Source organism: Mustelus asterias, unplaced genomic scaffold (genome assembly GCF_964213995.1).
Source record: "Mustelus asterias unplaced genomic scaffold, sMusAst1.hap1.1 HAP1_SCAFFOLD_2810, whole genome shotgun sequence".
Lineage (NCBI taxonomy): Eukaryota > Metazoa > Chordata > Chondrichthyes > Carcharhiniformes > Triakidae > Mustelus > Mustelus asterias.
In genome coordinates, this window is record NW_027592755.1 from 1 (window position 1) to 26,621 (window position 26,621).

At 51.4% G+C, this 26,621-nt stretch overlaps 1 protein-coding gene across 1 annotated transcript; it reads right to left on the reverse strand.

The window, feature by feature from the left end:
• Positions 1–887: 887 nt before the first annotated feature.
• On the reverse strand, positions 888–25,855 carry LOC144490046 (synaptotagmin-11-like; the record flags this gene model as incomplete). The annotated part of the gene is made up of 3 exons (XM_078207861.1): positions 25,723–25,855; positions 20,778–21,577; positions 888–1,008 (listed from the first exon to the last, which is right to left on the reverse strand). Coding segments are annotated over exons 1-3 (1,054 nt in total), but the record flags the coding sequence as incomplete, so codon positions are not given.
• Positions 25,856–26,621: the final 766 nt, after the last annotated feature.

Below are 26,621 nucleotides of genomic sequence, written 5' to 3' on the forward strand. Positions count from 1 at the left end.
GCCAATCCATCTAACCTACACATCTTTGGACACTAAGGGACAATTTAGCATGGCCAATCCACCTAATTTACACATCTTTGGACACTAAGGGGCCATTTAGCATGGCCAATACACCTAATTTACACATCTTTGGACACTAAGGGGCAATTTAGCATGGCCAATCCACCTAACCTGCACATCTTTGGACACTAAGGGACAATTTAGCATGGCCAATCCACCTAATTTACACATCTTTGGACACTAAGGAGCAATTTAGCATGGCCAATCCACCTAACCTGCACATCTTTGGACACTAAGGGACAATTTAGCATGGCCAATCCACCTAATTTACACATCTTTGGACACTAAGGGACAATTTAGCATGGCCAATCCACCTAATTTACACATCTTTGGACACTAAGGGGCAATTTAGCATGGCCAATCCACCTAATTTGCACATCTTTGGACACTAAGGGGCAATTTAGCATGGCCAATCCACCTAATTTACACATCTTTGGACACTAAGGGGCAATTTGGCATGGCCAATCCACCTAACCAGCACATCTTTGGACCGTGGGAGGAAACCGGAGCACCCGGAGGAAACCCACGCAGACACGGGAAGAATGTGCAGACTCCGCACAGACAGTGACCCCAGGCCGGATTCGAACCCGGATCCCTGGCGCTGAGAGGCAGCAGTGCTAACCAGTGTGTCATTGCGCCGTCCCCTAACCCTCTCCTTTCCATCTTCCCCATGTACTCTATGAACGGTATGCTTTGTACAGAGCGCCAGAATACTTTTCATACATGTGACAATAATAAATTAATTAATAAATAAATCGAGCCAAAATACTAAATCTAATCAAGGCTTTGCTCGGTCGAGGGACGGCCTTGGAAGTAACAACTGCTACCTGAGAGGCCGGTGATGTCCATGTTGGGAAGTTGTTTGGCCTTCAGTACAACCACGGTTAACCTGCGCGTGCCAGGCTGGTAACACAGCGATACGAGCAGCTCTCCTCTGCTGACGCATTTCTGAAAGACAAAACCAAACCGCCCCCCCCCCCACTCCAACCCCACCCCAGGGGGGAGGGGAGGGAGAGGGTTAGGGTGTACGTCATTGCTGGAAGAGCTGGAAACCATAACAAAGAGCAGCCCTCTAATCCCAGCCCGAGGCGGAGACGAGCTGGGATAATTCTGGCGCCAGGAGCTAACGAAGAGTTTTCCCAATTCCACTCCCCCCCCCCCCCACCCCCCCGCTCCACTCTCGGGGGAATGCGCATCTGTGGCGTCGTCCAATTATTGAACAGTGCAACGAGTCAATCCCAGCATTGTGCCTCTCCGTTCAACCGGAAAATTATCAACACTCTGTACCCAATTCATGAGAGGTTGTCTTGACAACGCTCTCCCTCCCCAACACTGCCGGTTAACTGTTCCCACGCCACCCAGTGAAGCCATCTGGGTTCATCTCTGGTAGCAATACAAGGAAGGCAGATTATTCTAGAGTCACAGAGGTTTACAGCATGGAAACAGGCCCTTCGGCCCAACTTGTCCATGCCGCCCAATTTTTAACCCCAAAGCTAGTCCCAATTGCCCGAGTTTGACCCATATCCCTCTATACCCATCTTACCCATGTAACTGTTTAAATGCTTTTTAAAAGACAAAATTGTACCCGCCTCTACTACTGCCTCTGGCAGCTTGTTCCAGACACTCACCACCCTGTGTGTGAAAAAATTGCCCCTCTGGACACTTTTGTATCTCTCCCCTCTCACCTTAAACCTATGCCCTCTAGTTTTAGACTCCCCTACCTTTGGGAAAAGATATTGACTATCTAGCTGATCTATGCCCCTCATTATTTTATAGACCTCTATAAGATCACCCCTCAGCCTCCTACGGTCCAGAGAAAAAAGTCCCAGTCTATTCAGCCTCTCCTTATAACTCAAACCATCAAGTCCCGGTAGCATCCGAGTAAATGTTTTCTGCACTTTTTCTTGTTCAATAAACTCCTTTCTATAATAGGGTGACCAGAATTGCACACAGTATTCCAAGTGTGGCCTTACCAAGGTCTTGTACAACTTCAACAAGACGTCCCAACTCCTGTATTCAATGTTCTGACCGATGAAACCAAGCATGCCGAATGCCTTCTTCACCACTCTGTCCACCTGTGACTCCACTTTCAAGGAGCTATGAACCTGTACCCCGAGATCTCTTTGTTCTGTAACTCTCCCCAACGCCCTACCATTAACTGAGTAAGTCCTGCCCTGGTTCGATCGACCAAAATGCATCACCTCGCATTTATCTAAATTAAACTCCATCTGCCATTCGTCAGCCCACTGGCCCAATTGATCAAGATCCCGATGCCATCCGGGATAACCTTCTTCACTGTCCACTATGCCACCAATCTTGGTGTCATCTGCAAACTTACTAACCATGCCTCCTATATTCTCATCCAAATCATTAATATAAATGACAAATAACAATTACTTGAATGGGTGTAAATTGAGAGAGGTGGATACCCAGCGAGATCTTGGAGTCCTCGAGCATCAGTCGCTGAAAGTAAGCGCGCAGGTACAGCAGGCAGTAAAGAAGGCAAATGGTATGTTGGCCTTCATAGCGAGAGGATTTGAGTATAGAGATAGGAATTATTCATTTTTACGGGACATGGGCATCGCTGGCTGGGCCAGCATTTATTGCCCATCCCCAGTTGCCCCTTGGAGGGGCAGTTGAGAGTCAACCCCATTGCTGTGGCTCTGGAGTCACATGTAGGCCAGACCGGGGTAAGGACGGCAGATTTCCTTCCCTAAAGGACTGTTGCCAAGTTGGTGTTAGTTAAATTGCCTGTTAAAAGGGTGGTGTCTTTCTTTCGATGTAAATTGAAAGTACACAGAGTGCCCAAAATGAAACATTTGTATCGAGGGGCCGGGCAGTAGCGTTGCCAAGACAACAGGCTGTGTTTGAGTTTTGCCCAATCAGTTTGAATTAGGCACTGAGCTACCAAGCACCTGTTAGATTTGAAATTGATGTTTTGGTAACCTGAGAACCCCAATCATATTGTGGGAAATTTTGAGATGTCATCGGGGGTATAAGAGAAGGGGGGGGCAGTGAGACAAACGGGAGAGCATCTGCCGAGTTTAGTTCAGCTCTGAGAGAGAGAGAGACTGGCTGGCTTCCATAGCTGCATTTATGTCTTAAAAGTAAGCCTCATCTTGATCGTGAAGATAGCAAAAGAAGACAGAAGATTCCAGAAAACTACAAACCTGGTTGTAATTTTGAGGGTGACTAAAAATTCTATTATTTTTGTTAATCAGTGGAAATTGGATTTATCTAAACATTAGAATTGTGTTTTATTTAGTTTGTTCATAGCTTAGTTAACCTGTTCACTGGTAGCTAGATAAATAAAGTGTTACTTGTTGATTTTACAGAGGGGGCCATTTTGATTTGACCACTAGAAGTTGCTGACGAGCCAATTGTACCACTTCGCACACTCACTTTCACAGATTATGAGGTGAGGTATTCCTCTGAGTGGTGAAGTGTTCATTCTCAAGGTGGGGACCAACCTTTGCTGCATAACGGTAGATTCTTAATTCCAGACTTTTATTGGAATCGCCCTGTTAAACCCTGCCTCTGGCCTGGTCAGACCGTCCGGATCACAGCTTCCGCATTGCAAAAGGAGGCTGTTCAGCCCTTCGTACCAGTGCTGGCCCTTTGAACCAGTTGTGTAATTAGTCCCACTGCCCCCCCTCCCCCACTGTCTGCTTCTCCCCACAATTCCCTGATCTGTCTCTATGCCCAAGCTATGACAGTAACACTACATTCTGCACCCTCTCCTTTCCTCCTCCCCTACGTAAGACCATAAGACATAGGAGCAGAATTAGGCCACTCGGCCCATCGAGACTGCTCCGCCATTCAATCGTGGCTGATATTTTTCTCATCCCCATTCTCCTGCCTTTTCCCCATAACCCCTGATCCCCTTATTAATCAAGAACCTATCTATCTCTGTCTTAATGACCCGGCTTCCACAGCCTTCTGCGGCATGTACTCTATGAACGGTATGCTTTGTCTGTATAGCGCACAAGAAACAATACTTTTCACTGTATCCCAATACATGTGACAATAGTAAATCAAATCAAATCATAGAAGGAGCTTTACTCTGTATCTAACCCCGTGCTGTACCTGTCCTGGGAGTGTTTGATGGGGGACAGTGTAGAGGGTGCTTTACTCTGTATCTAACCCCGTGCTGTGCCTGTCCTGGGAGTGTTTGATGGGGGACAGTGGAGAGGGAGCTTTACTCTGTATCTAACCCCGTGCTGTACCTGTCCTGGGAGTGTTTGATGGGGACAGTGTAGAGGGAGCTTTACTCTGTATCTAACCCCGTGCTGTACCTGTCCTGGGAGTGTTTGATGGGGGACAGTGTAGAGTGAACTTTACTCTGTATCTAACCCCGTGCTGTACCTGTCCTGGGAGTGTTTGATGGGGACAGTGAAGAGGGAGCTTTACTCTGTATCTAACCCCGTGCTGTACCTGCCCTGGGAGTGTTTGATGGGGACAGTGTAGCGGGAGGTTTACTCTGTATCTAACCCCGTGCTGTACCTGTCCTGGGAGTGTTTGATGGGGGTCAGTGCAGAGGGAGCTTTACTCTGTATCTAACCCCGTGCTGTACCTGTCCTGGGAGTGTTTGATGGGGACAGTGTAGAGGGAGCTTTACTCTGTATCTAACTCCGTGCTGTACCTGTCCTGGGAGTGTTTGATGGGGACAGTGTAGAGGGAGCTTTACTCTGTATCTAACCCCGTGCTGTACCTGTCCTGGGAGTGTTTGATGGGGGTCAGTGTAGAGGGAGCTTTACTCTGTATCTAACCCCGTTAGCACAGTGGTTAGCACTGCTGCTTCACAGCTCCAGGGACCTGGGTTCGATTCCCGGCTTGGGTCACTGTCTGTGTGGAGTTTGCACATTCTCCTCGTGTCTGCGTGGGTTTCCTCCGGGTGCTCCGGTTTCCTCCCACAGTCCAAAGATGTGCGGGTTAGGTTGATTGGCCATGCTAAAAATTGCCCTTAGTGTCCTGAGATGCGTAGGTTAGCGGGATTAGTGGGTAAATATGTCAGGATATGGGGGTAGGGCCTGGGTGGGATTATGGTCGGTGCAGACTCGATGGGCCGAATGGCCTCTTTCTGTACTGTAGGGTTTCTGTGATTCTGTGTATCTAACTCTGTGCTGTATCTGTCCTGGGAGTGTTTGATAGGGGACAGTGTAGCGGGAGCTTTACTCTGTATCTAACCCCGTGCTGTACCTATCCTGGGAGTGTTTGATGGGGGTCAGTGTAGAGGGAGCTTTACTCTTTATCTAACCCCGTGCTGTACCTGTCCTGGGAGTGTTTGATGGGGTTCAGTGTAGAGGGAGCTTTACTCTGTATCTAACCCCGTGCTGTACCTGTCCTTGGAGTGTTTGATGGGGGTCAGTGTAGAGGGAGCTTTACTCTGTATCTAACCCCGTGCTGTACCTGTCCTGGGAGTGTTTGATGGGGGACAGAGTAGAGGGAGCTTTACTCTGTATCTAACCCCGTGCTGTACCTGTCCTGGGAGTGTTTGATGGGGGTCAGTGTAGAGGGAGCTTTACTCTGTATCTAACCCTGTGCTGTACCTGTCCTGGGAGTGTTTGATGGGGACAGTGTCGAGGGAGCTTTACTCTGTATCTAACCCCGTGCTGTACCTGTCCTGGGAGTGTTTGATGGGGGACAGAGTAGAGGGAGCTTTACTCTGTATCTAACCCCGTGCTGTACCTGTCCTGGGAGTGTTTGATGGGGGTCAGTGTAGAGGGAGCTTTACTCTGTATCTAACCCCGTGCTGTCCCTGTCCTGGGAGTGTTTGATGGGGGTCAGTGTAGAGGGAGCTTTACTCTGTATCTAACCCCGTGCTGTCCCTGTCCTGGGAGTGTTTGATAGGGGACAGTGTAGCGGGAGCTTTACTCTGTATCTAACCCCGTGCTGTCCCTGTCCTGGGAGTGTTTGATGGGGTTCAGTGTAGAGGGAGCTTTACTCTGTATCTAACCCCGTGCTGTACCTGTCCTTGGAGTGTTTGATGGGGGTCAGTGTAGAGGGAGCTTTACTCTGTATCTAACCCCGTGCTGTACCTGTCCTGGGAGTGTTTGATGGGGGTCAGTGTAGAGGGAGCTTTACTCTGTATCTAACCCCGTGCTGTACCTGCCCTGGGAGTGTTTGATGGGGGTCAGTGTAGAGGGAGCTTTACTCTGTATCTAACCCCGTGCTGTACCTGTCCTGGGAGTGTTTGATGGGGGTCAGTATCGAGGGAGCTTTACTCTGTATCTAACCCTGTGCTGTACCTGTCCTGGGAGTGTTTGATGGGGGTCAGTGTAGAGGGAGCTTTACTCTGTATCTAACCCCGTGCTGTACCTGTCCTGGGAGTGTTTGATGGGGGTCAGTGTCGAGGGAGCTTTACTCTGTATCTAACCCTGTGCTGTACCTGTCCTGGGAGTGTTTGATGGGGGACAGTGTAGAGGGACCTTTACTCTGTATCTAACCCCGTGCTGTACCTGTCCTGGGAGTGTTTGATGGGGGTCAGTGTCGAGGGAGCTTTACTCTGTATCTAACCCCGTGCTGTACCTGTCCTGGGAGTGTTTGATGGGGGTCAGTGTAGAGGGAGGTTTACTCTGTATCTAACCCCGTGCTGTACCTGTCCTGGGAGTGTTTGATGGGGACAGTGTAGAGGGAGCTTTACTCTGTATCTAACCCCGTGCTGTACCTGTCCTGGGAGTGTTTGATGGGGACAGTGTAGAGGGAGCTTTACTCTGTGTCTAACCCCGTGCTGTACCTGTCCTGGGAGTGTTTGATGGGGGTCAGTGTAGAGGGAGGTTTACTCTGTATCTAACCCCGTGCTGTACCTGTCCTGGGAGTGTTTGATGGGGACAGTGTAGAGGGAGCTTTACTCTGTATCTAACCCCGTGCTGTACCTGTCCTGGGAGTGTTTGATGGGGACAGTGTAGAGGGAGCTTTACTCTGTATCTAACCCCGTGCTGTACCTGTCCTGGGAGTGTTTGATGGGGACAGTGTAGAGGGAGCTTTACTCTGTGTCTAACCCCGTGCTGTACCTGTACCTGTTATTATTCTGAGGTGAGTGGTGAGTGGAAGAGCTCTTGATCTCTGATCCCTGTAGCACACACACAGGTCGCAGTGTGGGATGTGTCTGCTCCAAGTAATGCCGTTGGAGGCTGTTGATCGTGACCAGGCTGTGAATCCCTCAAGTAGAAAGGGTCGAGAGCTTCAAGTATTTAGGAGTCCAGATCACCAACAACCTGTCCTGGTCCCCCCCATGCCGACACTATAGTTAAGAAAGCCCCACCAACGCCTCTACTTTCTCAGAAGACTCAGGAAATTTGGCATGTCCGCTACGACTCTCACCAACTTTTACAGATGCTCCATAGAAAGCATTCTTTCTGGTTGTATCACAGCTTGGTATGGGGCTCCTGCTCTGCCCAAGACCGCAAGGAACCTGTGCCACCCCCCTCCACCCACGCCCCCCCCCCCTTTGAAGTCCACATACCATCATCTAATGAGGACAGCATTCCTTTGTCTCCTGGATCTAAAGCTACCAGGATCCCTCATCCCTCTACCAACTCCCCCCTCAATCCCCGTCGCTCCAAGGACACCAGCCCCAAGCCTCTCCGGCCTTTATCTCGGGAGCTGAAATCCCTTCATTCCATCCATCTCAATCGGGAATCTACAAGGACATAGGAATTAGGAGCAGAGGTGGGCAAACTCAGTCCTTCGAGCCGGCTCCACCATTCAATCATGGCTGATCTCTCCCTGGTCTCAAATCCACCTCCCCACCTGTTCCCCATATCCCCTTAACCCGTTTTCTTATCAGAAATATATCTATCTCCTTCTTGAAACCATTCAATGATTCAGACTCCCCCGCGCTATGGGGCAACGAGTTCCACAAATTCACCTCCCCCTCTGTGAGAAGTAGTTCCTCCTCATCTCAGTTTTAAATCTATCGCCTCTCAGCCTATACCCTGTGACCTCCTGTCCTAGATTGCCCCACAAGGGGAAATATTTAGTCTACATTTACTTTAACAGGAGGCAAAGCATCTCCTCAGCTCTGCCCAAGACCGCAAGGAACTACAAAAGGTCGTGAATGTAGCCCAATCCATCACGCAAACCAGCCTCCCACCCAATGACTCTGTCGACACTTCCCGCTGCCTCGGCAAAGCAGCCAGCATAATTAAGGACCCCACGCACCCCGGACATTCTCTCTTCCACCTTCTTCCATCGGGAAAAAGATACAAAAGTCTGAGGTCACGCACCAACCGACTCAAGAACAGCTTCGTCCCTGCTGCTGTCAGACTTTTGAATGGACCTACCTCGCATTAAGTTGATCTTTCTCTACACCCTAGCTATGACTGTAACACTACATTCTGCACCCTCTCCTTTCCTTCTCCCCTATGTACTCTATGAATAGTATGGAGAACTATTGAGTGTATTTAAGACAGAGATAGGTCAGTTCTTGATTGATAAGGGGATCAAAGGTTACGGGGAAAAGGGGGGAGAATGGGATTGAGAAACATATCAGCATGATGGAGCAGACTCGATGGGCCAAATGGCCTAATTCTGCTCCTCTATTTTATGGTCTTATGTTATGCTTTTTCTGTATAGCGCACAAGAAACAATACTTTTCATTATCCCGATACATGTGACAATAATAAATCACATCTATGTACTCTATGAACGGTATGCTTTGTCTGTATAGCGCGCAAGAAACAATACTTTTCACTGTATCCCAATAATAGATCAAAGACAAGTGACTGACCCCCTATCGTGAGACTGGGTCCCCTCATTTGGGGAAGGGTGGGGGGGTTACAGAGATTGGGAGGAGGGTGCAGGAGGCTGGAGGGGGTTATAGAGATAGGGAGGGGGTGTAGGGGGTTACAGAGATAGGGAGGGGGTGTAGGGGCTGGAGGAGGTTACAGAGATACGGAGGGGGTGTAGGGGGCTGGAGGAGGTTACAGAGATAGGGAGGGGGTGTAGGGGGCTGGAGGAGGTTTCAGAGAGAGGGAGAGGGTGTAGGGGCTGGAGGGGGTTACAGAGATAGGAAGGGGGTGCAGGGGCTGGAGGAGGTTAAAGAGATAGGGAGGTGGTGTAGGGGACTGGAGGAGATTACAGAGATAGGGTTCGAGGTGTAGGGGACTGGAGGAGGTTATAGAGATAGGGAGGGGATGTAGGGGCTGGAGGAGGTTATGGAGATAGGGAAGGGTTGTAGGGGGCTGGAGGGGGTTACAGAGATAGGGAGTGGGTGTAGGGGCTGGAGGAGGTTACAGAGATAGGGTTGGGGTGTAGGGGCTGGAGGAGGTTACAGAGATAGGGAAAGAGGTGTCGGGGGCTGGAGCAGGTTACAGAGATAGGGATGGGGTGTTGGGGCTGGAGGAGGTTATAGAGATAGGGAGGGGGTGTAGGGGCTGGAGGAGGTTTCAGAGAGAGGGAGAGGGTGTAGGGGCTGGAGGGGGTTACAGAGATAGGAAGGGGGTGTAGGGGCTGGAGGAGGTTAAAGAGATAGGGAGGTGGTGTAGGGGACTGGAGGAGATTACAGAGATAGGGTTGGAGGTGTAGGGGACTGGAGGAGGTTATAGAGATAGGGAGGGGATGTAGGGGCTGGAGGAGGTTATAGAGATAGGGAAGGGTTGTAGGGGGCTGGAGGGGGTTACAGAGATTGGGAGTGGGTGTACGGGCTGGAGGAGGTTACAGAGATAAGGTTGGGGTGTAGGGGCTGGAGGAGGTTACAGAGATAGGGAAAGGGGTGTAGGGGGCTGGAGTAGGTTACAGAGATAGGGATGGGGTGTTGGGGCTGGAGGAGGTTATAGAGATAGGGAGGGGGTGTAGGGGCTGGAGGAGATTACAGAGATTGGGAGTGGGTGTAGGGGCTGGAGGAGGTTACAGAGATAGGGTTGGAGGTGTAGTGGGCTGGAGTAGGTTACAGAGATAGGGAGAGGGTGTAGGGACTGGAGGGGGTTGCAGAGATAGGGAGGGGGTGTAGGGGCTGAAGGAGGTTACAGGTGATAGTGAGGGGGTGTAGGGGCTGGAGGAGGCTACAGGAGATAGGGAGGAGGTGTAGGGGCCGGAGCAGGTTACAGAGATAGGGATGGGGTGTTGGGGCTGGAGGAGGTTATAGAGATAGGGAGGGGGTGTAGGGGCTGGAGGAGATTACAGAGATTGGGAGTGGGTGTAGGGGCTGGAGGAGGTTACAGAGATAGGGAGGGGGTGTAGGGGCTAAAGGAGGTTACAGAGATAGGGAGGAGGTGTAGGGGACTGGAGGAGATTACAGAGATAGGGAGGGGGTGTAGGAGCTGGAGGAGGTTACAGAGATAGGGAAAGGGGTGTAGGGGGCTGGTGTAGGTTACAGAGATAGTGAGGGGGTGTAGGGGCTGGAGGAGGTTATAGGTGATAGTGAGGGGGTGTAGGGGCTGGAGGAGGTTACAGGAGATAGGGAGGAGGTGTAGGGGCCGGAGCAGGTTACAGAGATAGGGATGGGGTGTTGGGGCTGGAGGAGGTTATAGAGATAGGGAGGGGGTGTAGGGGCTGGAGGAGATTACAGAGATTGGGAGTGGGTGTAGGGGCTGGAGGAGGTTACAGAGATAGGGAGGGGGTGTAGGGGCTAAAGGAGGTTACAGAGATAGGGAGGAGGTGTAGGGGACTGGAGGAGATTACAGAGATAGGGAGGGGGTGTAGGAGCTGGAGGAGGTTACAGAGATAGGGAAAGGGGTGTAGGGGGCTGGAGTAGGTTACAGAGATAGTGAGGGGGTGTAGGGGCTGGAGGAGGTTATAGGTGATAGTGAGGGGGTGTCGGGGCTGGAGGAGGTTACAGGAGATAGGGAGGAGGTGTAGGGGCCGGAGCAGGTTACAGAGATAGAGATGGGGTGTTGGGGCTGGAGGAGGTTATAGAGATAGGGAGGGGGCTGTAGTGGGCTGGAGGAGGTTACAGAGATAGGGTGCGGGAATAGGGGACTGGAGGAGGTTACAGAGATAGGGTGGAGGTGTAGGGGCTGGAGGAGGTTACAGAGATAGGGAGGGAGTGTCGGGGCTGGAGGAGGTTATAGCGATGGGGAGGGGGTGTAGGGGCTGGAGGAGGTTAGAGATCGGGAGGGGGTGTAGGGGCTAGAGGAGGTTACAGAGATAGGGAGGGGGGTGTAGGGTATTGGAGGAGGTTACAGAGATAAGGAGGGGGTGTAGGCTTTGGAGGAGGTTCCAGAGATAGGGAGGGGGTGTAGGGGTTGGAGGAGGTTACAGAGATAGGGAGGGGGTGTAGGGGCTAGAGGAGGTTACAGAGATAGGGAGGGGGTGTAGGGGCTGGAGGGGGTTACAGAGATAGGGAGGGGGGTGTAGGGGTTGGAGGAGGTTACAGAGATAGGGAGGGGATGTAGGGGCTGGAGGAGATTACAGAGATAGGGAGTGGGTGTAGGGGCTGGAGGAGGTTACAGAGATAGGGTTGGGGTGTAGGGGCTGGAGGAGGTTACAGAGATAGGGAAAGGGGTGTCGGGGGCTGGAGCAGGTTACAGAGATAGGGATGGGGTGTTGGGGCTGGAGGAGGTTATAGAGATAGGGAGGGGGTGTAGGGGCTGGAGGAGGTTTCAGAGAGAGGGAGAGGGTGTAGGGGCTGGAGGGGGTTACAGAGATAGGAAGGGGGTGTAGGGGCTGGAGGAGGTTAAAGAGATAGGGAGGTGGTGTAGGGGACTGGAGGAGATTACAGAGATAGGGTTGGAGGTGTAGGGGACTGGAGGAGGTTATAGAGATAGGGAGGGGATGTAGGGGCTGGAGGAGGTTATAGAGATAGGGAAGGGTTGTAGGGGGCTGGAGGGGGTTACAGAGATTGGGAGTGGGTGTACGGGCTGGAGGAGGTTACAGAGATAAGGTTGGGGTGTAGGGGCTGGAGGAGGTTACAGAGATAGGGAAAGGGGTGTAGGGGGCTGGAGTAGGTTACAGAGATAGGGATGGGGTGTTGGGGCTGGAGGAGGTTATAGAGATAGGGAGGGGGTGTAGGGGCTGGAGGAGATTACAGAGATTGGGAGTGGGTGTAGGGGCTGGAGGAGGTTACAGAGATAGGGTTGGAGGTGTAGTGGGCTGGAGTAGGTTACAGAGATAGGGAGAGGGTGTAGGGACTGGAGGGGGTTGCAGAGATAGGGAGGGGGTGTAGGGGCTGAAGGAGGTTACAGGTGATAGTGAGGGGGTGTAGGGGCTGGAGGAGGCTACAGGAGATAGGGAGGAGGTGTAGGGGCCGGAGCAGGTTACAGAGATAGGGATGGGGTGTTGGGGCTGGAGGAGGTTATAGAGATAGGGAGGGGGTGTAGGGGCTGGAGGAGATTACAGAGATTGGGAGTGGGTGTAGGGGCTGGAGGAGGTTACAGAGATAGGGAGGGGGTGTAGGGGCTAAAGGAGGTTACAGAGATAGGGAGGAGGTGTAGGGGACTGGAGGAGATTACAGAGATAGGGAGGGGGTGTAGGAGCTGGAGGAGGTTACAGAGATAGGGAAAGGGGTGTAGGGGGCTGGAGTAGGTTACAGAGATAGTGAGGGGGTGTAGGGGCTGGAGGAGGTTATAGGTGATAGTGAGGGGGTGTAGGGGCTGGAGGAGGTTACAGGAGATAGGGAGGAGGTGTAGGGGCCGGAGCAGGTTACAGAGATAGGGATGGGGTGTTGGGGCTGGAGGAGGTTATAGAGATAGGGAGGGGGCTGTAGTGGGCTGGAGGAGGTTACAGAGATAGGGTGCGGGAATAGGGGACTGGAGGAGGTTACAGAGATAGGGTGGAGGTGTAGGGGCTGGAGGAGGTTACAGAGATAGGGAGGGAGTGTCGGGGCTGGAGGAGGTTATAGCGATGGGGAGGGGGTGTAGGGGCTGGAGGAGGTTAGAGATCGGGAGGGGGTGTAGGGGCTAGAGGAGGTTACAGAGATAGGGAGGGGGGTGTAGGGGATTGGAGGAGGTTACAGAGATAAGGAGGGGGTGTAGGCTTTGGAGGAGGTTACAGAGATAGGGAGGGGGTGTAGGGGTTGGAGGAGGTTACAGAGATAGGGAGGGGGTGTAGGGGCTAGAGGAGGTTACAGAGATAGGGAGGGGGTGTAGGGGCTGGAGGGGGTTACAGAGATAGGGAGGGGGGTGTAGGGGTTGGAGGAGGTTACAGAGATAGGGAGGGGATGTAGGGGCTGGAGGAGATTACAGAGATAGGGAGGGGGTGTAGGGGCTGGAGGGGGTTACAGAGATAGGGAGGGGGTGTAGGGGATTGGAGGAGGTTACAGAGATAAGGAGGGGGTGTAGGGGCTGGAGGGGGTTACAGAGATAGGGAGGGGGTGTAGGGGCTGGAAGAGGTTACAGAGATAGGGAGGGGGTGCAGGGGCAGGAGGGGGTTACAGAGATAGGGAGGGGGTGTAGGGGTTGGAGAAGGTTACAGAGATAGGACCTAGGAACTGGGAGGCGGTTGCAGAGATAGGGAGGGAGTGTAGGGGCTGGAGGGGGTTACAGAGATAGGGAGGGGGTATAGGGCTTGGAGGAGGTTACAGAGATAGGACCTAGGAACTGGAGGAGGTTGCAGAGATAGGGAGGGGGTGTAGGGGCTGGAGGGGGTTACAGAGATAGGGAGGGGGTATAGGGGTTGGAGGAGGTTACAGGGATAGGGAGTGGGGGGGGGGGGGGCGCGGAAAGAAATGTAATGTAATTGGGGATAGTATAGTTCGGGGCATTGACACTGTTGTGTGACCAGGATGGAGAATCCCGAAGGTTGTGTTGTCTGCCTGGTGCTCGGGTTGGGACATCTCATCTGGGGTGCAGGGGAACTTGGAGTGGGAGGGTAAAGACCCAGTTGTCGTGGTCCATGTAGGTACCAACAACATAGGTAGAACAGGAACAAAGGTTCTGCTAAGTGAGTATGAATAGCTACAAGCGAAAGCAGAACCAAAAAGGGAATCATCTCCGGATTACTACCTGAGCCACGAATAGGGTCAATAAGACTAGGAGGTAAATGCGTGACTCAAAGATTGGCGTGGGAGGAATGGGTTTGAATTCATGGGACATTAACACCAGTATTGGGGAAGAGGGGACCTGTTCTGACAGGACGGTCTTCATCTGGATCGTGCTGGGACCGGAGTCCTGGCGAATCGTATAACTCGGGCTGTAGATAGGGCTTTAAACTAAATTGTGTGGGGGGGGGGAGGGTTCAGTTGTGTGGAGAATTAGAGAATCAAAGTTAAAGGAGAGGGTAGAAGCGCAGGTTAATGGAGCTGGGGGCTCAGGAGAGGTTATTAAAGTTTCCAGACCACGTAATAGAACAGAGAGTGTAGAAGGTGGCAGGAATCTAACCTCAGGCAGAGCTGACGTTCACGAGGGGTCATAGGTTCAAGGTGAAGGGGGGGAGGTTTAACACAGATATCAGAAGGACATATTTTACACAGAGGGTCGTGGGGGCCTGGAATGTGTTGCCGGGCAAGGTGGTGGAGGCGGACACACTGGGAACGTTTAAGACTTATCGAGACAGCTATATGAACGGAGTGGGAATGGAGGGATACAAAAGAGTGGTCTAGTTTGGACCAGGGAGCGGCGCGGGCTAATTGTTCCTTGTTTCTCGTTTCAAGGCTTCATTCTATGATCATCTTGCTGGTGCCAGTACAGAGCGAGACTGCGGATAGTTGGGAACCTGTCTCGGGGGCAGGGAATTCAGATGGTGTTCGTAAAGCAGAAGTGGAAATGAATAGGGTTGGGAAGCATTTTCCGATCGGGGCCAGTGTGATCTCCTGGACTCGTTTCGATCGCCACAGGGGGTCGGAGAGGAATTTCCCAGATTTTCTTTCCCCCATATTGGCCCTGGGGTTTTCACTCTGGGTTTTCGCCTCTCCCTGGAGATCACATGGTCTGGAATGGGGGGGTGGGGGTGAGTTAATAGGTTGTAATGAACAAAGCATCGTAGCTGTGAGGGACAGCTCGGTGGATAGGATATTGGGTATGTAGATAGGCTGGAAAATTGGGCGGGGATCCTGGATTCAGGATTCAATCCTGGACCGGGGAGCGGCGCGGGCTTGGAGGGCCGAAGGGCCTGTTCCTGTGCTGTAATTTTCTTTGTTCTTTGTTCTTTGTTCTTGTGAAGAGGTGAGAAGGGATGTGGTCAATGCGGGACTGAGGGTGTTGTACCTCAATGTGCGCAGTATACGGAACAAGGTCAATGAGCTTGTTGCGCACATTGAAATTGGCCGGTACGATGTTGTGGGCGTCACAGAGACGTGGCTGCACGGGGATCAGGGCTGGCATCTAAATATCCAAGGATAGGTGTCCTATCGGAAGGACAGGCAGATGGGCAAAGGGGGCGGGGTTGTATTGTTAGTAAGGAATGAAGTTAAATCGATAGCAAGAAGTGATATAGGATCAGAAGGCATAGAATCTCTGTGGGAAGAGTTGAGGAATCGCAAAGACCCTGGTAGGAGTTATGTAAAGGCCCCCTAGCGCTAGTCAGGATGTGGGACAGAAAATAAATCAGGAGATAGAAAAGGCATCTAAAAAAGGCAATATTACAATAATCATGGGGGACTTCAATATGCAGGTGGACTGGGAACATCAGGGAGGTAGTGGATCCCAAGAAAAGGAATTTGTGGAATGTCTAAGAGATGTTTTTTTGGAGCAGGTTGTGACAGAACCTACTAGGGAAACAGGCAATTCTGGATTTGGTGATGTGTAATGAGGCAGACTTGATTAGGGAACTTAAGGTGAAGGAACCCTTAGGGGGCAGTGACCACAATATGATAGAATTTACCCTGCAGTTTGAGAGGGAGAAGCTGGAATCAGATCTTAGAATCTTAGAAACCCTACAGCACAGAAAGAGGCCATTCGGCCCATCGAGTCTGCACCGACCACAATCCCACCCAGGCCCTACCCCCATATCTCTACATATTTACCCACTAATCCCTCTAACCTACGCATCCCAGGACACTAAGGGGCAATTTTAGCATGGCCAATCAACCTAACCCGCACATCTTTGGACTGTGGGAGGAAACCGGAGCACCCGGAGGAAACCCACGCAGACACGAGGAGAATGTGCAAACTCCACACAGACAGTGACCCGAGCCGGGAATCGAACCCAGGTCCCCGGAGCTGTGAAGCAGCAGTGCTAACCACTGTGCTACCATGCCGCCCGTAACGGTATTACAATTAAGTAAAGGTAACTACAGAGACATGAGGGAGGAGCTGGCCAGAGTTGATTGGAAAGGGAGCCGAGCAGGGAAGACAGTGGAACAGCAAGGGCAGGAGTTTTTGGAGTGTTATTCAGGAGGCACAACGGAAATTCATCTCAAGGAGGAGGAAACATGCTGAGGGGAGGACGAGGCATCCATGGCTGATGAGGGAAGTCAAGGACAGAATCAAAGCAAAAGATAAAGTGGCGAGGATTAGTGGGAAGCCAGAGGATTGGGAAGCCTTTAAAAGCGAGCAGAGGACAACAAAAAAGCAATAAGGGGGGGGGAGAAGATGAAATATGAGTGTAAGCTACCTAGTAATATAAAAGAAGATAGGAAGAGTTTTTTTCAATGTATAAAAGGTAAGAGAGAGGCAAAAATAGCCATTGGACCACTGGAAAATGAGGCTGGAGAAGTAATAATAGGAAACAAAGCAATGGCAGAGGAACTGAATAGTTACTTTGCATCAGTCTTCACGGTGGAAGACACCAGTGGGATGCCAGAACTCCAGGGGAGTTGGGGGCACAGGTGAGTACAGTGGCCATCACTAAGGAGAAGGTTCTGGGGAAACTGAAAGGTTTGAAGGTGGGTTGATCACCTGGACTGGATGGACTACACCCCTGGGTTCGAAAAGAGATAGCTGAGGAAATTGTGGAGGCATTGGTGGTGATCTTTCAGGAATCACTGGAGACTGGGAGGGTCCCAGAGGACTGGAAAGTAGCTAATGTAACACCACTGGTTAAGAAGGGAGGGAGGCAGCAGACGGGAAATTATAGGCCGGTTAGCCTGACTTCGGTCATTGGCAAGATTTTAGAGTCCATCATTAAAGATGAGATCGCAGAGTACTTGGAAGTGCATGATAAAATAGGACTGAGTCAGCACAGCTTTGTCAAGGCGAGGTCATGTCTGACAAATCTGTTGGAGTTCTTTGAGGAGGTAACAAGGAAGTTAGATAAAGGAGAACCAGTGGACGTGATTTATTTAGATTTCCAGAAGGCCTTTGACAAGGTGCCGCATAGGAGACTGTTAAATAAGTTAAGAGCCCGTGGTGTTAAGGGTAAGATCCTGGCATGGATAGAGGATTGGCTGACTGGCAGAAGGCAGAAAGTGGGGATAAAGGGGTCTTTTTCAGGTTGGCAGCCGGTGACTAGTGGTGTGCCTCAGGGGTCGGTGCTGGGACCACAACTTTTCACAATATACACTAACGATTTGGAGGAAGGAACTGAAGGCACTGTTGCTATGTTTGCAGATGATGCAAAGATGTGTAGAGGGACAGGTAGTATTGAGGAAGCAGGGGGGCTGCGGAAGGACTTGGACAGGTTAGGAGAGTGGGCAAAGAAGTGGCAGATGGAATACAATGTGGGAAAGTGTGAGGTTATGCACTTTGGAAGGAGGAACGGAGGCACAGACTATTTTCTAAATGGGGAAATGCTTAGGAAATCAGAAACACAAAGGGACTTGGGAGACATTGTTCAAGATTCTCATAAGGTTAATGTGCAGGTTCAGTCGGCAGTTAGGAAGGCAAATGCAATGTTAGCATTCATGTCGAGAGGGCTAGAATACAAGAGCAGGGATGTACTTCTGAGGCTGTATAAGGCTCTGGTCAGACCCTATTTGGAGTATTGTGAGCAGTTTTGGGCCCCATATCTAAGGAAGGATGTGTTGGCGTGGAAAGGGTCCAGAGGAGGTTCACAAGAATGATCCCTGGAATGAAGAGCTTGTCGTATGAGGAACGGTTGAGGACTCTGGGTCTGTACTCATTGGAGTTTAGAAGGATGAGGGGGGGGATCTTATTGAAACTTACAGGATACTGTGAGGCCTGGATAGAGTGGACGTGGAGAGGATGTTTCCACTAGTAGGAGAAACTAGAAGCAGAGGCACAACCTCAGGCTAAAGGGACGATCCTTTAAAACAGAGATGAGGAGGAATTTCTTCAGCCAGAGAGTGGTGGATCTGTGGAACTCTTTGCCGCAGAAGGCTGTGGAGACCAGGTCATTGAGTGTCTTTAAGACAGAGATAGATCGGTTCTTGATTAATAAGGGGATCAGGGGTTATGGGGAGAAGGCAGGAGAATGGGGATGAGAAAAATATCAGCCATGATTGAATGGTGGAGCAGACTCATAGAAACACAGAGGGCGGCACGGTAGCACAGTGGTTAGCACTGCTGCTTCACAGCTCCAGGGACCTGCGTTCGATTCCCGGCTTGGGTCACTGTCTGTGTGGAGTTTGCACATTCTCCTCGTGTCTGCGTGGGTTTCCTCCGGGTGCTCCGGTTTCCTCCCACAGTCCAAAGATGTGCGGGTTAGGTTGATTGGCCATGCTAAAATTGCCCTTAGTGTCCTGGGTTGCGTAGGTTAGAGGGATTAGTGGGTAAATATGTAGGGATATGGTGGTGGGGCCTGGGTGGGATTGTGGTCGGTGCAGACTCGATGGGCCGAATGGCCTCTTTCTGTGCTGTAGGGTTTCTAAGATTTCTAAGAATCCCTACTGTACAGAAAAAGGCCATTTGGCCCATCGAGTCTGCACTGACCACAATCCCACCCAGGCCCTACCCCCATATCCCTACATATTTACCCGCTAATCCCTCTAACCTACGCATCTCAGGACACTAAGGGGCAATTTTTGCATGGCCAATCAACCTAACCAGCACATCTTTGGACTGTGGGAGGAAACCGGAGCACCCGGAGGAAACCCACGCAGACACGAGGAGAATGTGCAAACACCACACAGACAGTGACCCGAGCCGGGAATCGAACCCGGGACCCTGGAGCTGTGAAGCAGCAGTGCTAACCCACTGTGCCACAGCCGCCCCAAATGGAGCAATGGGGCGAGTGGCCTAATTCTGCTCCTATGTCTTGTGGTCTTGTGGGTGTAGGGGCTGGAGGAGGTTACAGAGATGGGTAGAGGGTGTAGGGGCTGGAGGAGGATAGAGAGATATGGAGGGGTTGTAGGGACGGGAGGAGGTTCGGGGGAAGGGTGGGTGTAGGGACTGGAGAAGGTTGGGGGAGGGAGGGACTGGAGTAGGTTCAGGGGAGGGAGCGGATGTAGGAACTGGAGAAGGTTCGGGGCAGGGAGGGGGTATAGGGACTGGAGAAAGTTACAGAGATAGGGAGGGGATGTAGGGGCTGGAGGAGGTTACAGAGATAGGGAGGGAGATGTCGGGGCTGGAGGAGGTTCGGGGGAGTGAGGGAGGAGGGGTTCCGTTCCCTCCCTAGGCAGGGGAGAGGGTTGGTTTGGATTGAGAGAGGAGGGAGTCCTGTTCCCTCCCCAGGCGGGGAGAGGGTTGGTTTGGATTGAGAGAGGAGGGGGTCCTGTTCCCTCCCCAGACAGGGGAGAGGGTTGGTTTGGATTGAGAGAGGAGGGGGTCCTGTTCCCTCCCCAGGCAGGGGAGAGGGTTGGTTTGGATTGAGAGAGGAGGGGGTTCCGTTCCCTCCCCAGGCAGGGGAGAGGGTTGGTTTGGATTGAGAGAGGAGTGGGTCCTGTTCCCTCCCCAGACAGGGGAGAGGGTTGGTTTGGATTGAGAGAGGAGGGGGTCCTGTTCCCTCCCCAGGCAGGGGAGAGGGTTGGTTTGGATTGAGAGAGGAGGGGGTCCTGTTCCCTCCCCAGGCAGGGGAGAGGGTTGGTTTGGATTGAGAGAGGAGGGGGTCCTGTTCCCTCCCCAGGCAGGGGAGAGGGTTGGTTTGGATCGAGAGAGGAGGGGTTTCCGTTCCCTCCCTAGGCAGGGGAGAGGGTTGGTTTGGATTGAGAGAGGAGGGAGTCCTGTTCCCTCCCCAGGCAGGGGAGAGGGTTGGCTTGGATGGAGGGAGGAGGGGGTCTCGTTCCCTCCCCAGACAGGGGAGAGGGTTGGTTTGGATTGAGAGAGGAGGGGGTCCTGTTCCCTCCCCAGACAGGGGAGAGGGTTGGTTTGGATTGAGAGAGGAGGGGGTCCTGTTCCCTCCCCAGGCAGGGGAGAGCGTTGGTTTGGATTGAGAGAGGAGGGGGTCCTGTTCCCTCCCCAGGCAGGGGAGAGGGTTGGTTTGGATTGAGAGAGGAGGGGGTCCTGTTCCCTCCCCAGGCAGGGGAGAGGGTTGGTTTGGATTGAGAGAGGAGGGGGTCCTGTTCCCTCCCCAGGCAGGGGAGAGGGTTGGTTTGGATTGAGAGAGGAGGGAGTCCTGTTCCCTCCCCAGGCAGGGGAGAGGGTTGGCTTGGATGGAGGGAGGAGGGGGTCTCGTTCCCTCCCCAGACAGGGGAGAGGGTTGGTTTGGATTGAGAGAGGAGGGGGTCCTGTTCCCTCCCCAGACAGGGGAGAGGGTTGGTTTGGATTGAGAGAGGAGGGGGTCCTGTTCCCTCCCCAGGCAGGGGAGAGGGTTGGTTTGGATTGAGAGAGGAGGGGGTCCTGTTCCCTCCCCAGACAGGGGAGAGGGTTGGTTTGGATTGAGAGAGGAGGGGGTCCTGTTCCCTCCCCAGGCAGGGGAGAGGGTTGGTTTGGATTGAGAGAGGAGGGGGTCCTGTTCCCTCCCCAGGCAGGGGAGAGGGTTGGTTTGGATTGAGAGAGGAGGGGGTCCTGTTCCCTCCCCAGGCAGGGGAGAGGGTTGGAATGGGCGAGGGTCAGCGTGGTTACCTGTATGTTCCTCTTTAATATCTGTCGCGTGAGCTGCACCTTGCCGCTGCCGGGGTCCACCCCCGCCAGGGGTACGGTCACCTCCCCGATCACGTCGTCCCGGGAGTAGCGATCGAAGCTGAGGACCAGGAAGTGCAGCACCAGCTCCTGCAGCTGGCTGTAGGGGACCCCGTAGAAGGTGAAGGTCTCATCGAAAAGGGGCTCGAGGGTCTTCCTGAGGACCCGGGTCTTGATGCGGTGCTTTCGTTCGGGGAGGATGGTCATCTTAATGTAGGGGTCGGAGGTCTGGGTGGCCTCGTCCATGACGGGCAGGCCCCGCGCCTCCTGGATCATCACCACAAGAGCCTTCTTGGGGAAGTTGTAGTCCACGGCAAAGTTCAGAGTGCCCAGCCTGGCCTCCGGCTGGGGCGAGGAAGGGGACGGGGTCTTGCTGTCGGGGGAGCTGCTGCTGTCCTTGGGCGAGGTGGTGTCAGGGCTCTGCTCGCACTCTGTGCCGAGGTGCAGGGTGTCGATACAGGGGGCGGCCCGAGGCCCCCCCTCCTGAGACTCGGGGGTCTGCAACAGCTGCCGGCCGGCGCCGGGGCTGTCCCGCTCACGGCGCACTCGCACCATCTTCTTACGGTGGCCCAAGGTCTCCGGGTAGATACTGATGCCCTTCAGCATGTGCACGAACTTGTAGGGCGGGTTCTTGGCTGCTTTCTCCGAGTGCCGGTGGCAGCAGACCCAGACAAACACCGTCAGCGAGGCGGACACCACCAGAACGGTGGCCCCGATGAACCCAGCCACGATGGGGGAGACATCTGTGAGACACAAGGACGCAGGGCGTTAAAAGACGTCCACACAAATCCACCCTCAACCTTTCACTCAGTGCTGCCCTCACTGTGGCTCCCAGGGTCCAAAAATACTCTGAATATCACACTCCGGTCCCTTCAAATCTGTAACTCACTCCCGGGTATCTGTTATTCTATATATAAACCATCCTGAACCCCTCGATTAGATTCCAGTCTGTAACTCACTCCCGGGTATCTGTTATTCTATATATAAACCATCCTGAACCCCTCGATTAGATTCCAGTCTGTAACTCACTCCCGGGTATCTGTTATTCTATATATAAACCACCCTGAACCCCTCGATTAGATTCCAGTCTGTAACTCACTCCCGGGTATCTGTTATTCTATATATAAACCATCCTGAACCCCTCGATTAGATTCCAGTCTGTAACTCACTCCCGGGTATCTGTTATTCTATATATATACCATCCTGAACCCCTCGATTAGATTCCAGTCTGTAACTCACTCCCGGGTATCTGTTATTCTATATATAAACCACCCCGAACCCCTCGATTAGATTCCAGTCTGTAACTCACTCCCGGGTATCTGTTATTCTACATATAAACCACTCTGAACCCCTCGATTAGATTCCAGTCTGTAACTCACTCCCGGGTATCTGTTATTCTATATATAAACCACTCTGAACCTCTCGATTAGATTCCAGTCTGTAACTCAGTCCCGGGTATCTGTTATTCTATATATAAACCACCCCGAACCCCTCGATTAGATTCCAGTCTGTAACTCACTCCCGGGTATCTGTTATTCTATATATAAACCATCCTGAACCCCTCAATTAGATTCCAGTCAGTAACTCACTCCCGGGTATCTGTTATTCTATATATAAACCACCCCGAAACCCTCGGTTAGACTCCAGTCTGTAACTCACTCCCGGGTATCTGTTACTCTATAAATAAACCACCCCGAACCCCTCAATTAGATTCCGGTCTGTGACTCACTCCTGGGTATCTGTGATTCTATATATAAACCACCCCGAAACCCTCGGTTAGACTCCAGTCTGTAACTCACTCCCGGGTATCTGTTACTCTATATATAAACCACCCCGAACCCCTCAATTAGATTCCGGTCTGTAACTCACTCCCAGGTATCTGTTATTCTACATGTAAACCACCCTGAACCCCTGGATTAGATTCCAGTCTGTAACACACTCCGGGGTATCTGTTATTCTATATAGAAACCACCCGAACCCCTCGATTAGATTCCAGTCTGTAACTCACTCCCAGGTATCTGTTATTCTAGATATAAACCACCCCAAACCCCTCGATTAGATTCCAGTCTGTAACTCACTCCCGGGTATCTGTGATTCTATAGATAAACCACCCCGAACCCCGTGATTAGATTCCAGTCTGTAAGTCACTCCCGGTATCTGTTACTCTATATATAAACCACCCTGAACCCCTCAATTAGATTCCGGTCTGTGACTCACGCCCGGGTATCTGCTTTTCTATATATAAACCACCCCGAACCCCTCAATTAGATTCCTGTCTGTAACTCACTCCCGGGTATCTGTTAATCTATATAAAAACCACCCCGAACCCCTCAATTAGATTCCGGTCTGTGACTCACTCCTGGGTATCTGTGATTCTATATAGAAACCATCCCAAACCCCTTGATTAGATTCCAGTCTGTAACTCACTCCCGGGTATCTGTGATTCAATATCCAAACCACCCCGATCCCCTCGATTAGATACCAGTCTGCAACTCACTCCCGGGTACCTGTTATTCTATATATAAACCACTCTGAACCCCTCGATTAGATTCCAGTCTGTAACTCACTCCCAGGTATCTGTTATTCTATATATAAACCACCCTGAACCCCTCGATTAGATTCCAGTCTGTAACTCACTCCCGGGTACTGTTATTCTATATATAAACCACCCCGAACCCCTCGATTAGATTCCAGTCTGTAACTCACTCCCAGGTATCTGTTATTCTATATATAAACCACCCTGAACCCCTCGATTAGATTCCAGTCTGTAACTCACTCCTGGGTATCTGTTAATCTATATATAAACCACCCCGAACCCTCGATTAGATTCCACTCTGTAACTCACTCCCAGGTATCTGTTATTCTATATATAAAACACTCCGAACCCCTCGATTAGATTCCAGTCTGTAACTCACTCCCAGGTATCTGTTATTCTATATATAAACCACCCTGAACCCCTCGATTAGATTCCAGTCTGTAACTCACTCCTGGGTATCTGTTAATCTATATATAAACCACCCCGAACCCTCGATTAGATTCCACTCTGTAACTCACTCCCAGGTATCTGTTATTCTATATATAAAACACTCCGAACCCCTCGATTAGATTCCAGTCTGTAACTCACTCCCGGGTATCTGTTATTCTATATAGAAACCACCCCGAACCCCTCAATTAGATTCCGGTCTGTGACTCACGCTCGGGTATCTGCCTTTCTATATATAAACCACCCCGAACCCCTCAATTAGATTCCTGTCTGTAACTCACTCCCGGGTATCTGTTAATCTATATATAAACCACCCCAAACCCCTCAATTAGATTCCGGTCTGTAACTCACTCCCAGGTATCTGTTATTCTATATAGAAACCACCCCGAACCCCTCAATTAGATTCCGGTCTGTAACTCACTCCCGGGTATCTGTTATTCTATATAGAAACCACCCCGAACCCCTCAATTAGATTCCGGTCTGTAACTCACTCCCGGGTATCTGTTATTCTATATAGAAACTACCCCGAACCCCTCGATTAGATTCCAGTCTGTAACTCACTCCCGGGTATCTGTTATTCTATATAGAAACCACCCCGAACCCCTCAATTAGATTCCGGTCTGTGACTCACGCTCGGGTATCTGCCTTTCTATATATAAACCACCCCGAACCCCTCAATTAGATTCCTGTCTGTAACTCACTCCCGGGTATCTGTTAATCTATATATAAACCACCCCAAACCCCTCAATTAGATTCCGGTCTGTAACTCACTCCCGGGTATCTGTTATTCTATATATAAACCACCCCAAACCCCTCAATTAGATTCCGGTCTGTAACTCACTCCCAGGTATCTGTTATTCTACATGTAAACCACCCTGAACCCCTGGATTAGATTCCAGTCTGTAACACACTCCTGGGTATCTGTTAATCTATATATAAACCACCCCGAACCCTCGATTAGATTCCACTCTGTAACTCACTCCCAGGTATCTGTTATTCTATATATAAACCACTCCGAACCCCTCGATTAGATTCCAGTCTGTACATCACTCCCGGGTATCTGTGATTCTATATATAAACCACCCCGAACCCCTCGATTAGATTCCAGTCTGTAACTCACTCCCGGGTATCTGTTATTCTATATATAAACCATCCTGAACCCCTCGATCAGATTCCACTCTGCAACTCACTCCCAGGTATCTGTTATTCTATATATAAACCATCCTGAACCCCTCGATTAGATTCCAGTCTGTAACTCACTCCCGGGTATCTGTTATTCTATATAGAAACCACCCCGAATCCCTCGATTAGATTCCAGTCTGTAACTCACTCCCGGGTATCTGTTATTCTATATATAAACCACCCCGAACCCCTCGATCAGATTCCACTCTGTAACTCACTCCCGGGTATCTGTTATTCTATATATAAACCACCCCGAACCCCTCGATTAGATTCCAGTCTGTAACTCACTCCCAGGTATCTGTTATTCTATATATAAACCACCCCGAACCCCTCGATTAGATTCCAGTCTGTAACTCACTCCCGGGTATCTGTTATTCTATATATAAACCACCCCGAACCCCTCGATCAGATTCCACTCTGTAACTCACTCCCGGGTATCTGTTATTCTATATATAAACCACCCCGAACCCCTCGATTAGATTCCAGTCTGTAACTCACTCCCGGGTATCTGTTATTCTATATATAAACCACCCCGAACCCCTCGATTAGATTCCAGTCTGTAACTCACTCCCGGTTATCTGTTAATCTATATATAAACCACCCCGAACCCCTCGATCAGATTCCACTCTAACTCACTCCCGGTTATCTGTTAATCTATATATAAACCACCCCGTACCCTCGATCAGATTCCACTCTAACTCACTCCCATCCCCCCAACCTGACCTTTCAAACACTTGTTGTCATGTCGAACACCGGAACTGCCATTCTTCCCACTCCCTGCTCTCCCATTGGCACTCGGAGTGGGGATTACGCTTCCCGGTCTCCCGTCACTTCCTCCTTGGCTCAGACAGGCCATCTTGCCAGGGTGGTGGTTTGGGGGGTGGGGGGAGGGGGGATCTCCGAGGACTGAGTCACCATAAGAACATAAGAACTAGGAGCAGGAGGAGGCCGTCTGGCCCCTCGAGCCTGCTCCGCCATTCAATAAGATCATGGCTGATCTTTTCGTGGACTCAGTTCCACTTACCCGCCCGCTCACCGCACTACCAGAAGGACGTGGAAGCTTTGGAGAGAGTGCAGAGAAGGTTCACCAGGATGTTGCCTGGTCTCGAGGGTGTCGGCTATGAGGAGAAGTTGGATAAACTCGGATTGTTTTCGCTGGAAAGACGGAGGCTGAGGGGAGACCTGGTCTCCAAAATGATCAGAGGCACAGACAGGGTGGATAGTCAGAGGCTTTTTCCCCCAGGGTAGAAGTGTCAATTACACGGGGGGGGGGGGGGGGGCCCAGGTTCAAGGTGAGAAGGGGAAAGTTTAAGGGAGATGTGCGGGGGGAAGTTTTTCACACAGAGAGTGGTGGGTGCCTGGAACGCGTTGCCAGAGGAGGTGGTGGAAGCAGACATATTAGCAACATTTAAGAGGCATCTGGATGGGTTCATGAATAGGGAGGGAATAGGGACTGAGTAATTGTAATCTGCAATTCTACAGGGCATTGGTGAGGCCACACCTGGAGTATTGTGTGCAGTTTTGGTCTCCTTATTTGAGGAAGGATGTCCTTGATATAGAGGGAGCGCAGCGAAGGTTTACCAGGCTGATTCCTGGGATGGCAGGTCTGTCATATGAGGAGA